This window comes from Castor canadensis, chromosome 8 (assembly GCF_047511655.1).
Source record: "Castor canadensis chromosome 8, mCasCan1.hap1v2, whole genome shotgun sequence".
Taxonomy (NCBI): Eukaryota; Metazoa; Chordata; class Mammalia; order Rodentia; family Castoridae; genus Castor; species Castor canadensis.
This window is the reverse complement of record NC_133393.1, coordinates 98,389,596-98,402,584: the sequence shown is the minus strand read 5'-3', so window position 1 is coordinate 98,402,584 and position 12,989 is coordinate 98,389,596. Positions and strand designations below refer to the sequence as shown.

The following is a 12,989-nucleotide window of genomic DNA, read 5'->3' as shown; positions in this document are numbered from 1 at the left end:
CTATAATCCTGTAATGATGCTTTTTTTGTTTTGTTTTGTTTTGTTTTTGATGTTAACCAACAGACTCTCCAAAGAAGCCTTTTCTTCTAGCTCTCACAAGAGAAGGCAGATTTTTAGGTACCTCTGTGTGATCTATTTCTCTCCATTTAATTTTTAATTTAATTTTCTTTTGCTGTAATCTTTTCAGCAGAATGGGTTTTGCTCCATGCATGGCTGCTTGTGGAATAATTAAGTCTGTGGTTTTTGCAACATTGAAATTTTTTCTCATTTAAAAAAAATGGCTCCTGCCCAGTGACTTTATTTTTATTATTGGCCTGTTTTATTCTGAGTCCTGAATAGGTGGGGACCAACTAGATGTGTCTGAGACAGGTATTGCTCCCTTCCACAGGTTTGCTGGAATTGGGCATTTTTAAAAGATTCAAACATATACCCATAGTAAGGTAAATGAATGGTTGCCTTCTGGCTACCTTTTATGTCTATGGAAAGATGTGGAAAGCTTCTCCCCACCCCAGCACAGGGAATGTTTTGGATCTTTAGGGGAAAAAAAAATGTATGCATATATAAATATACATACAAATGTCTCTGACTCTGTAGTCTTCTCTTTGAGACAATGTAATACATAAGATAAAAGGGCCTATCTGCCTTAGAATGGACTTAGAGCATGTCCTTTCTATGGTCATCTGTTACTTACCCTTCATGCTGGCAAAAGCTGCTGCTTGGTATATTAACTTCCCCAGTGCCTAATGTTCTCCATTCTCCCACAAAACAAACATAAGAATCTGCCTTTCATTTTAATCTCTTAGTCTTACCCACAAGGGATAATAAAAGATGGAAGTGAGAGGAACACTGCTTTAGAATCCTATGCTGGTAACAACCCATTTAAGTACATTTTCTTCCCAATTTGCCAACAAAGAACTATAGAATACAGAGATCCTTAATATTTAAGCTGTAATTCGGGGCTAGCCCTTTCCAAAGGGTTTCTCAGGTTTTGAACCTAAGCTTGATAATGACTATTTGACCAACTCAAAATAAATTAGACATTACATTTCTAGTTCTTTAGTTGTCTCTTCCCTATTGTCATTTTTAAAGCTAATTCAAACCATGCAGAAATTGGAATAATGAAATTTCTCATTCTTAGCCTGGAACAGTTCCATCTCTCTGAACTCTTTTTTTTTTTTTTTTTCCTAGACTGTCCCACCTTGAGGTCCATCTAAAAACCCCAGCCAGAGAGGGCTTTGCATTGTTGGTGGTACCAAAGACACTACTCCATTCTCTACACTTCAGGGTCACAGATCATCACAGAATACCTATAATTTTTAAACCAACTCCTGTGTATGAATTAATTCACAGTGCTTTATGGTTGCCAAAGTATACTTTATTTGATTCAATTCTTCAATATCATGATTTGGTCAGCTAGTTTACATCTAAGAAAACAGAAGCAGAGAGATGAAGTAGCTGGTCCCCATTTACGTGGCTATTCGTGGCAAAACTGAGGCTGGTTTTTTTTTTGGGTCTGGTGTTCTTTTCGCTATGTCACACCAGTTCTCTACAAAAAAATCACTCCTTCCTTTCTAAGTTACATTCTATTCAGAGCTCTAATTCAGATTCGCTACTAAGAATGATGCTCTTCTATGAAGCATCAGGCTACATCAAACTGTGCAGGTAATAGCATGAAGAGTCTGGTGAGCAACTGCAGTCCTTACCTCTGCAGATCTCCTTCTAAGCTGCTGCTTTTCAAGCTGAGCTTTGATTAAAGAGCTAGGTCATCTAAAATGCAGCATCATGGACTCTTAAGGGAATAACTTTTTCTCCTATTTTGGATACTAGTCCAGAACTTTTAATGAGTAGAAACTGATCATCTCTAACTAGTTTATATTTTTCTATTCCAGTTTATGTTTGTGAAACAAACAGTAGTATACCCATATTCCATCATCTACATTGGCAATGACTGTGGCAACTTCCCAATTCCTTGGAAGATCATACTCCATTGATAAATTAGCCCCTGTGAGACTTACTGCACTTTATTGCCATGTCTTTTATAGGCCTCCCCAGACCCAACAAACTGGACTTTTCACCAGCATTAAATCTACTTATAAGCTGGACATAGTGGCACACACCTGTAATTCCAGTACTTAGGAGGCTGAGGCAAGAGGATCTGAAGTTTGAGGTCAACCTCCACTACATAGCAAGACTGTATCTCAAAAAAACAAAAATCTACTTATAAAAACTAAATCATCTCTGATTTTTATAAGAATATGAGGTGTGAGTGTTCTTTATCCTTACCCTCATTCTCTAACATACATACAACCCAATCCAGTGCTCAAAATTGAACTTGAGTGGCTGTCCTAATTGCCATTTTTTTAGTGAAATAAAGGCCATGACTAGAGATTAGGTTTATCTGGGGGAGAGGGAAACTGATCTCTTTCCTGCCAATATTAACATAGATTCTCTGCTTAGTGTACTGACTAAACTTGTTTAGTCAGAAAATCGTCAGACAATCCACATTTTGAGAATTTAGCCATCACTATCTTGAGAAAACTGGATGAATACAGAAGTTCTGCTGTTCTGACCATAACTTCCTAAGGTGTTTGGTTTAAAGTTGCTATATTCACTGTCTATCTCTCTATACTACCTCTGGTAGCAAGAGAAAATAAATGGCAGTGTTGTCCTAATAGAGAGTAAAGTGTTTGAGGTGGAAAAGGCCATTATTTTGTCCTGCAAAATTCAATTCTAATGTCTAATGATCAGCCTCATCCATTGATATCATTGTATCTCCTTACCCCACAAACACATGAATTGTTATTGAGTCCTTCCAGTATCCTGGCCTTTGTCCATTGAGACAGAGCTATTGCCTCTTACTTTAGGCATGATTCTGTTCTTGGAGAATCCCTGATTAATGCCTCTTTCTTGTTTCCCTTTCTGCTTTTGGGAGCACTGGGAGTTGAACTGTGGGCTTTGCACTTGCTAGGCAGACGAGCCACTTAAGCCACTGTGCCAGCCCCTTTCTGCTCTCAGCAGCCAAAGGGAAAGTGTTAAGGTTTTTGGGAAATAGGAATATTAGGAATATTCTGCAATCCCCTATTCTAACCAAACAAAGAGAAGCACTGAGATTATATATACTTTAGGGTGGCAGAGAAGAATTGGCATGTTCCTAACCAGCAGTGCCTGCATGTTTTTAACTCCCCATGGTTGGTTTGGCTAATAAAAACTAAAAAAGTGACCCTAGCATGTATTTTGCCCATTTTCCCTACAGTGCCTTCGGAGTAGGTATTCTAGTAAAGAATAATTGTTTTCTTTAATACTTACCCCTTAAGAAAAAATAGTTTTCTTTATTAGAATAACTCTGAACCACTCATAGTACCTTTGGAGCTAAGGTGATTGGAATGGGTTTTCTATTTGTTTTTGGTGGGATGGTGGTGAAAAGAAGGGACCCCCCCAAACAGCCTGTTCTGTAGTATACATACCAAAATCCTTGTAATTGTTGCCATTTAGTTTCCTTATGTCAGTAGTTGTTGGGGGTGTATGAAGGAAAATTGATGATTCTTAATTGCTTATTAATTAAAAAGTAGAAAGAACGCAATAAGGCAAGTTTTCAGGCCAACTTTGGCTATTTGAAGCATACTGGTATTTAGAATCACAGACATTGTCTGTAATATCAGGATAATCCTAACATTGAAGAGCAAAATAAGAGCAGAAAAACCCCTTTACTACAATAGTTTCGTACTTTGCCCAGGGCATTGAGTTTATGAATATGGAGGAAACTAGATATAGTCAAGCCCCTTACTCCTTGCTACTCTGAGTCCCTAGGCATATTTGCTTGATCTTGCTGAGGACCTGCGCCCTCAGAGACTCTTGAAACCTATTGTTCGCAGGCACCAACATACAACTTTAATAAAACAGGATGAGTCAGTTCCAGACTATCAGACTGTCCATTGTACTCTTCTTCCAACCCCTGGAAAAGAGGTGTCATAAACAATACCTCTGCTAGCTTAGGTGCATATTATGTGGAAGATCTATTGCAGGATTTATCAATATCACTGGCTACTCCTGCCTTCTATCAATAGTAACTTCTAGGAGTCTTTTTTTTTTTTTTTAAAGAACTTCCAGAAGTAGCTACTACCTCTTTCTTTCCCACCATTTCCTGCATGTGTGGGATCCCTGCAGGGGCTGGGGAAGAGACCACAGCCAATCTCAGCATCATATATATGGCTTCGTATCCACCTCTGGTCCAGTGTATTGAATTAACTGCCAGTGGGCTGTCTTTCAGATTTGCCTTTGTGCTCTTTGTAGTGGATCTTGTTCTGTCTGCTCCCATCAAGTCTTAGTTGGCCAGCCAACTAACAAGAAGTCAGCGCACACCCCCCTCACCAATCCTCACTCCTTCTTTGTTATTGAGAAAATAGAAATGAACTCCTTCCTGGCCCTTCTGCTAAAGTTGGGGGGTGGGGGGTGCTCTGACCACTGTGGTCTCTGCAGGGGGAACCGCGAAGGGCTGAGCCGCACCTCAAGCAGCCGCCAGAGTAGCACAGACAGCGAACTCAAATCCCTGGAGCCACGGCCTTGGAGCAGCACAGACTCGGATGGCTCTGTCCGAAGCATGCGACCCCCTGTCACCAAAGCCAGCAGCTTCAGCGGAATCTCTATACTCACCCGAGGTGACAGCATTGGCAGCAGTAAAGGTGGCAGTTCAGGAAGAATCTCCAGGCCAGGTACTACAGTTTTCCTCCCATGTCACACTCTTTCCTTCTTGCTAGTCTTTTAGTACATCACTGGTACTTTATTTTTAAAATTAGCACACATTGGTAGTACTTGGGGGTTTCATAGATGTGATAATTTCATAGATGTGTACAGTGTACTTTGAACAAGTTTATCTCCTCAATTATATTCCCTTAACCTCTCTCCCTCCTCCCTTTTTCAAAAAGTGTTTGGTAAATTTTGTTATGTTATCCTCATGTGTGTGTGTGTTATAACACACTTTAATCCTCTTTGGCCTAAATGATACTTAACTTTCAATAAAGCACTTGTCCCAGTGTAGTTTCCTGGAAACCTAAAACAGGCAGAAGTTGGGAAATCTGATTTCTTGGATCCATTTCCCTTATTTGTCTGATTTCTGACTAAGGTGCGGATATCCCTATCAGCCCAGGTTCAGGTTACATACTAAGATGTAAATCATAGCTGCTTTCATTCTGTGTCTCCTGAGATTATAAAGAGTTTATAAAGCAGAGAAAGCCCTTAGTGTGTAGCTATTTATAATTATTTGATAGTAGCCTATAGCCCAGAACTTAGAGGAATGCTGCTATGGCTACTTCTCTGGAGCTCAGTCACTGGGAAGGAGAAGACACTCATGTGTTCCACATAAAAGCCTGTTATCATCTTTCATTTCTCCTGCTCTCCCTCTATTCCTGCTACACTCTTAACAGGGATATTTAGCTCTCTGTACACAGTGGATCTCTATTTCAGCATCCTTGTCCCTTTGAAGAATTGCTTTAATTTTATCCTGGAAGTTTTATAGGTCTTGTCCTCAATAGGCATCGGTAGTAGTGAAGATTTTTGTTTTTAGCTAGGTCTCTACTGCACTGCTCTGTTATACCCCTTTCTAATCCCACTACCTCTGCCTTAAATCAGACCTTTATTTTCTTTTATTTAATTATTATACTGGCTCCCAAACTGATCTTCCTACTCTGTCCTCAGTCCTTTTGAGAGCCAGTTTTACCAATCTGAAACTAGATCTAATCACTTCATTCCCCTCTTAAAAATGTTCACATTTCTGCATCACCTGCAGAATAAAGTCTACTTAATGCAGCATAATTTCCAACTAGTTGGCCATTGCAATCTCATTTCCAGATAACCATCCTTCTCCAGCCTTCCAACTGTTTCTTGAATATGGCATTCATTTTGTCTCCCTTGGTCTAACAAGCTTCTGTTCATCCATAAAACCCATCTCTTCTGCCACTTACTCTTTAAATTCTTCCCTGACCTTCCCAAGAGTTAGTGCTGCTTCATTTTTGCTGTCATACAACTTTGGTGATATCACTAATTCATCCCTTATCCTTACCAGATTATAATAGTTGTAGGAATGGCCCCTCAGAAGATCCTTTGTCTCTCAAGGATAAGGACTGTGTTCCCTCCCCCTTTGTGTGGTTAATTCATTGCACAATGCCTGGCACATAGTAGATATTCAGTAAAAGCATGTTGTATGGTAAGCCAAAATAAACTATTTTTCTTTATTTTAAAAAAAGTGTGTTGTGTGAGTGTGTGCATGCCTTGAAGAACCTGAAAATGGGAAAAATAGTGGGTAAAGATTGTGCTTAAAAAAACAAGTTGCCTTCTCAGCAGTTTTTATAAAAGATATTGCAAGTTAAGAAGAAAGCAAAGAGAGATAGGAATCTGTACTTTCCCGGGAAGTACGTATTCATATTTTCAGCTGTCCCATCATAATGGATACATGTTAGGAACTTCAGAGGAGATGCCTCAACAGCCTTACATTTTGTTTAATTCCAAAACCAAACATTGACAGTCAAGGTAGTTCCTGTTCCTAGGGAACAGAAACCTGCTAAAAGGCAGGCTCCCATCAACATAGCAAAAAACAGTTGCGGGAATGCTCAGAGGGGAGTAAAGAGAAAGGGTAATGAAAAAGTAGAGCTTGGCCCTGCAGGGGTAGTATAGTCATGGCTTGTTGTCTCAACTCTGCCTGGGTCTCCTCTTTGCCTTAGGTATGGCACTAGGTGCCCCAGAAGTATGCAACCAGGTCACCTCACCCCAGTCTGTCCGGGGCGTTCTCCCTTGTACTGCCCAGCAGCAACAGCAGCAGCAGCAACTTCCTGCTCTCCCACCCACTCCTCAACAACAGCCACCCTTGAATAATCACATGATCTCACAGGTGAGTCACTACTCAGTGTCAGAGTCCCCTCTGCTCTGATTTAAGAAAGTTCTGGAAATATAGTCATGTCTATTGTGCTGTGGGTGGCAGAAAGGATCAGTTCTTGGAAATAAACCACCTCCATATCTCATTTGTTAATTGTGGGGAGAGAGGAATAAGGGCAAATGTTTGGCCATTGTACTCTTAGTAGAGTTAGCCCATATTCCAATTGACCTGAGAATTGTCAGTGGGATCTTTCACCCCATACTGTATTAGCAAGGTGATTTTGCTCACTATATTTACAATCAGAACGTGAAAAGAGCTTAGGTCTCACCATAGTCTGACTGAATATGTTGACCCATAAACACATATTTATTTGTTGGGGTTTGGAGAAGAAATAACACTGAAGATCCTACAGTATGTACTGTCACAAGACATAAAGGCCAGCTAGACATGGTGGTGCAATCCTGTAATCCCAGCATTCAAGAGGATGAGGCAGGCGGATCAAGAGTTTGAAGCCTACCTGGCTACATAATGAAATCCTGTCTTTAAATAAATAAATAACATAGAGACCCTGTTTTATATGCCATAAAGGGATATATTGTTCTGTTGCTGGACTGCTAGATGTTGTCACAAATTAGGGTTTAAGGAATGTTTGTTTTGCTTCTATGTAGACCATGCAAGTCATCAGCCTAAAAGTCAAGTCTTTGGATTCTCAGTGTTCTAGGTTTCAAAGCCATTGTAATACTCCAAGCAGAGCTGTTCTAAGATATTCACTTATTCTCTTCTTCCATGAACAGATCTCTTTGTGAGCAGAGCCCCAAGTTTTATCCTGACATATTCTCTGGTAGTCAGAAGCCTATATTTCTGTACTCTTTTCTGCTACAGTTTAGGTTCTCTTTTTCACCTGCCATTCTCCCACATTCCCCTTCTCAGTTAGTCTAGCATGGCCTTAGACATATTGTTTCTGTATATACAAGAAGCCAGGTTCTAAGCACTAATACCCCAGAAACTGTAAACTCAAGTGTAAAGATTCCAGGATGGCCTAGAACTGCTCAATATCAAATACTGTGAAATGAAACTAAAAGAAAACACAGTGAAGATCTAGGAGATTCTACTTTGAATCTGTTTTCTTTTCTTTTTTTTTTTTTTTTTTGGTGGCACTGGGGTTTGAACTCAGGGCCTCACACTTGCTAGGCAGGTGCTCTTACCGCTTGAGCCACTCCACCAGCCCTCTACTTTGAATCTGAATGTAGCCCACATGCAGATTATTTTAGTCGTTTATCTTAGTACCTAAAGCAGTTTCTCTACATTCCTGACTTCCTTGTTCCACCACCATCAACTGTTGTTTAGATCAGCTTCTCTTGCTCCCTACCAAAGCGTAGCATATATATGCTTTTTCTCTGCTTGTATCTTAACACAAACCTCTAGTGGGTAAACTCTGTGCTTCCCTTTCTTTCTCCTACTGTGCTTTTGTATATGTAGGTTTCATTTTTCCCACATCCTAATCTTGTTTTTTTTATCTGAAATGTTTGTATTTTAATATAGTCTTGTCCCCTTTCTCCCTCCTACTCTTCCGCCTGTTTCTGTCTTCCATCTGCAATCCATACCTAGAAAGAGAGGAATAAAAAAAGTGGGAGAGGAATAAAGAGATAAGAGAGTAGTCATTTGGAACTAAAATTATAAACTGAATGTCCAAGTGGTGGATTTAAATCCCAGACTTCTCAGGTTCTGCTCCTGCTTCTGGATCCTGAAAATCAGTAGGTGAGTTGCTAATACCAACTCATATTCTGCAGGGAGTGTGGTACTAGGTTAAATGCTGTAGATTGGGAATAGGGGATCATTGTTGTTTGGTGCAAAGCTCTCTCTCTATTCCCTTAGAAACTTATTCTTGAGACTGGGAGTGGTGATGCCCATTTGTAAGATCAGCTACTCCTGAGGCAGAGAAAGAATTATGGTTCAAGACCAGCCCAGGGAAAAAGTTAATGAAACCCTATCTCAAAAACAAGCTGGGCATGATGATGCAGCTCTATAATCTCAGCTACTTGAAAGAAGACAGAAGGATCATGATCCAAGGCCAGCCCTGCCAAAAGCAAAAGACCCTATCTGAAAAAACAAACTAAAAGCAAAAGGACTGGGGTTGTGACTCAAGTAGTAAAGTGTTTGACTAGCAAGCACAAGGCCCTGAGTTCAATCCCCAGTTACCCCCACCCCCAAAAAAGAAAGAAAAGTTAAAAAAAAAAAAAAGAAAAAGAAAAAGAAATTTACTGTTGAAATTTATTATGAACACAACTCCAAACTAAAGAATCTTATCCTGGGTAGGTAGGTGTCAGTGGCTCACACCTGTAATCCTAGCAATTTAGGAGGCTGAGAGTGGGAGGATTGTGGTTCAAGGCCAGCCTGAGCAAATACTTTGTGAGACTTTATCTTCAAAATAAGCAGAACAAAATGAACTGGAGTTGTGACTCAAGTGGTTAAGTACCTGCTTTGCAAATGCAAAGCTCTGAGCTCAAAAACAAAATTTATCCTGGGTAACTTTCAGTGTCCTGGAAACATTTAGGTAGCTGCTAAAATTACATCACTAGTACCACCCCAATGTATATGATACTCTTTTTTTCTTCCTTTCCACTTTTTTTCTCATTCTCTCTTTATCCCTTTTCTCCTCTTCATACTACTTTTTTGTTGTTTTTATCCCTCTATGGTGCTTGGGTTTGAACCCAGAGCCTTGTCTTGTGCATGTTCCTTTTCTTTCTTTCTTTTTTTTGTTCTTTCTTGATTGGGCTGTCAGCACTAGGTGCTTTCCAAACTGAAGTTGCTGAACCCAAGAATAATTATTGTTCAGTTTTTCAAATGGTATCTAACATTGTAGGGATGCAGGAAGTAACTACACATACCATTGTGCTTACACAAAAAGTTTTCCTTTAGATGAAAAACTTTGAGAAAGTGTAGTTACCTTTAGCTCTGTAGAAGGAGGCATTTGTCCCAGGCCTAAGAACAGTGCTGGCAAAACATACACTCTTACCCTTGACAGGCCTACTCTATTCTGTGGTTCATCTCATATGAAGTATGTAAAACCTAAGAGTGAGGCTGAGGATAAAGGTCCCATGACTACCCTTTGCCCAGTTGATTTAAACTGGACTAGATCTCTCACAAACATATTTTTAACTTCTCTTCTGATATCCTCAGGCATCTTAAGAGCCTTTGATCTGTCTCAGAATTCACCAGTAGGTGGCAGCCACGTCCTCATGGTTTTTCAGAGGTTCCCTAGCTCTGGAGTTTGAGACTGTCTAAGAAGAGAACTGTAGCCGAGGGTAGAATAACCAAAAAATAGCAGTGAGGCCCCTACCATTACTACTGATCTTCCTCAGTTAAGGGAAGTTAGGAGAGCTTCATCATCTCTTTTCTTGCCGCTCTTTATTTAAAACTCATAAACATGAAGAAAACATCGTTGCCATACCACTTTATAATTCATTCTCCCCAGATTATAATCAGGACTGAACCAAGTTAAGCCCTCTCCCAAGAAGCAAGAAAAGGATTAGGATAATAGAAAATGTGTAGAAGAGCCAACAGTATGCCTAGCCAACGCTGGGCAACTTGTTCAGCATTTGGAATGCTGTTGGCTTATAGAAAATGGGTGTGCCTATAGTTCTGAGTTGATTTTCCAGGCTGTAACAATATCCCTCCTGGGTCACTTAGGGAATTCTACGTAATTTTTTCTTAACCTAAATGCTTTTAAAACCTAGGTATCAGATTCTCTACTGAGGCTTCCAGAGCATTCTTCCTTTTGGAGGGTCTTCTAATTCTTAGAATCTTTACCTCATGCACCATTAGTACCCTCTGTAAAAAAAAAATCTCCCAAAGATCTGTGGCAGGTGAAGATTTTGATACCACAGCCCCTACACTTACTAATACTTTAAATACAGTGGGAGGTACCTGTGGAATGCCTGAGTAACTCTGTTTGGCTTCTTCCTTCTCCTCTTCCCTACTTGTAGAATGGACCTGAAAGAATACATGTCCTGCAGAGCAAGGGTTCAATCCCAGCTCTGTCATATTAACTGTGTGATCCCAGGTGACCAATTTCATTTCTCTGAGCTTTATTTTCTTAATTTCAATTACAAGTTATCATATCTTATGAGAGTACTGTGAGGCTGTCATGAGACAATGTATATAAATGTTATTTCCCTTCTCTTCCTCAGCTCTCTCCTTCTTCCATCCCTCTTTCTACCAGGAGCTGTTTCTAAAGAACTGATGAAGCAATTGAAATGACTTGAGGGGAAGAAAAGAGAAAAGAAATAACTATCCATTAGTTGGTTTAGAACACTGCATGTTCCTAATAAACAAATCCTCCTGCTTAAGGCTAGTAAAGGGACTAAAGCCAATTTATATTTTATCCCTAATTTCCCCCCCCGTTTACTTATGGGGGCATTTTTCATACTGCCCTCACAGCTAAAGGAGCACAAAAAATCATGGATCAAGAGGAAGTAGCTGGAAGCAGGCGTCTACTGGGTGTTTATTCCTTTTCTGCCCTCAGGAGGGAGATGATCACTGTGGATGAGCACTTCCTCCAGGAGAACTGGCCTTGGATGACCCTTCCTACAGAAGCAGTGCAGCAGTGCAGACAGGAATCCCTTCCAAGTGGGCATTCAGGAATGTTATGACCAAGCTCTTCAGGAATCATGTAGTTAGGGGGAAAAAAAAGTGCATTGGGAAAGCTTTGCTTGGAATCAGGCAGCAGACCCTACACCAGAAAGTTCTCAGATTATTTATGACAGCTTCAGAGTTCTAAGCGCTAATGGGGCAGGGAGTACAGTGGGTCTCTCCTGATTGGAGAGATTGTTTGTCAGAGAGATGTGAAAGTCACAAGCCATCCCAGGCTTGGTAGTCCTAAGCCAGCTCAGCAGCCTTAGGAGTCATGTGAAATTTCTTTTACAATTAACCTTGTTGTTCCTTCCCTTTCCCTCCCCATTTCTGCCCACCGGCCTCTCCCTATACCTTCCTTTTCTCTTCCCTTTTCCACATGCTTCTCTGCTGGTCCACAGCAAGTCCCAGCCCTGCAGCCCTCTCCGCAGCCTGTTCAGTTCTCTCCAAGCTCCTGTCCCCAAGTCCTTCTGCCAGTCTCTCCGCCCCAGCAGTACAACATGGTATAAACTGCATTCCTTCTTTTTGTCTTGTCCATGTGTGGCCAGTATCTGTGGGTATGTCTGGGTCAGTTCGTGGTAGCCCTGCAGCATGTTGTGCTTTTGGAGGGCATGTTGAAAGCCGTCCTTGAGAGGTCAGCACAGCCTGAATTACAGCCCACACCAATGGCCTCATCACAGCACACCAAAAGGCATCTAAATATAAGGGATGCTAAGTTCCCCTCAGTTTCAGGAGAGGGAATAAAATTGGATATTGGTCTGTCTATCCTAGGTCCCTCAACTCTCTAACATATATGTCTTTCATCTTATTTGCTCCCTGGACATGTCTGAGAAGCCCAATTTCTTCTGTACAAAATGGTTCTCTACAATTTCATTTATTTTCAAACTTCTGATATCAGTGGCAAAAGCTTGAAATCTTTCTCATCTTACCTATCTTACTATGTCATTATATATCCTCTTCCACTATATAATACGTAATGTTTAAATTGTTTCTACCCTGACTATAAATCCTTTGAAGATATGATTGCCTCATAGTTGATAATTTCCATCATGGTTATAGGAGCTCTCAATTTTAAACTTTATATTAATCACACTTCTCTGCTTTTTCACTAGAATTCCCTCTTTCCTCCTAACTCTTTTCTCTATTCTGAAATGTCCTGGAATATGGATTTCATAATTTGTAATCCAGGCCCTTTGTCATCTATTCCAGACCAATAAGGTAGCAAAACAGATCCCTGAAATTGAGAGAAACTGCAAAACACCATTGTCTTATGGTTTCTACTAGAAACCAAAAGAAGGACTTCTGTTCTGTGTGTGTGTGTGTGTGTGTGTGTGTGTGTGTGTGTGTGTGTTGTCCAGAGAGTAGAAGAGAAGAGAAGAGGAAAGAAACTAACCTATCACCATACAAGTGAGAGATGGAACACCATCACCCTTCTTAGGGAAGAAGGCTGAGAGAAAAGGTAATTACAGCCCAGCCAGTCAGTTTCCTTATC

The 12,989-nt window shown here is 40.4% G+C and overlaps 1 protein-coding gene across 20 annotated transcripts in view; it reads left to right on the top strand.

Moving 5' to 3' along the window:
• Positions 1-12,989, top strand: part of R3hdm2 (R3H domain containing 2) — a 119,627-nt gene that overhangs the window by 90,510 nt on the left and 16,128 nt on the right. For 9 of the 20 annotated variants that reach the window (XM_074083713.1, XM_074083711.1, XM_074083716.1 and 6 more), the window contains 5 exons: positions 64-117; positions 1,189-1,332; positions 4,477-4,709; positions 6,714-6,880; positions 11,899-12,000. In XM_074083713.1, coding sequence (XP_073939814.1) covers positions 64-117; positions 1,189-1,332; positions 4,477-4,709; positions 6,714-6,880; positions 11,899-12,000 — 700 coding nt within the window. The remainder of the gene's footprint in view (positions 1-63; positions 118-1,188; positions 1,333-4,476; positions 4,710-6,713; positions 6,881-11,898; positions 12,001-12,989) is intronic. The other 11 variants (XM_074083724.1, XM_074083712.1, XM_074083726.1 and 8 more) reach the window with 6 other exon arrangements.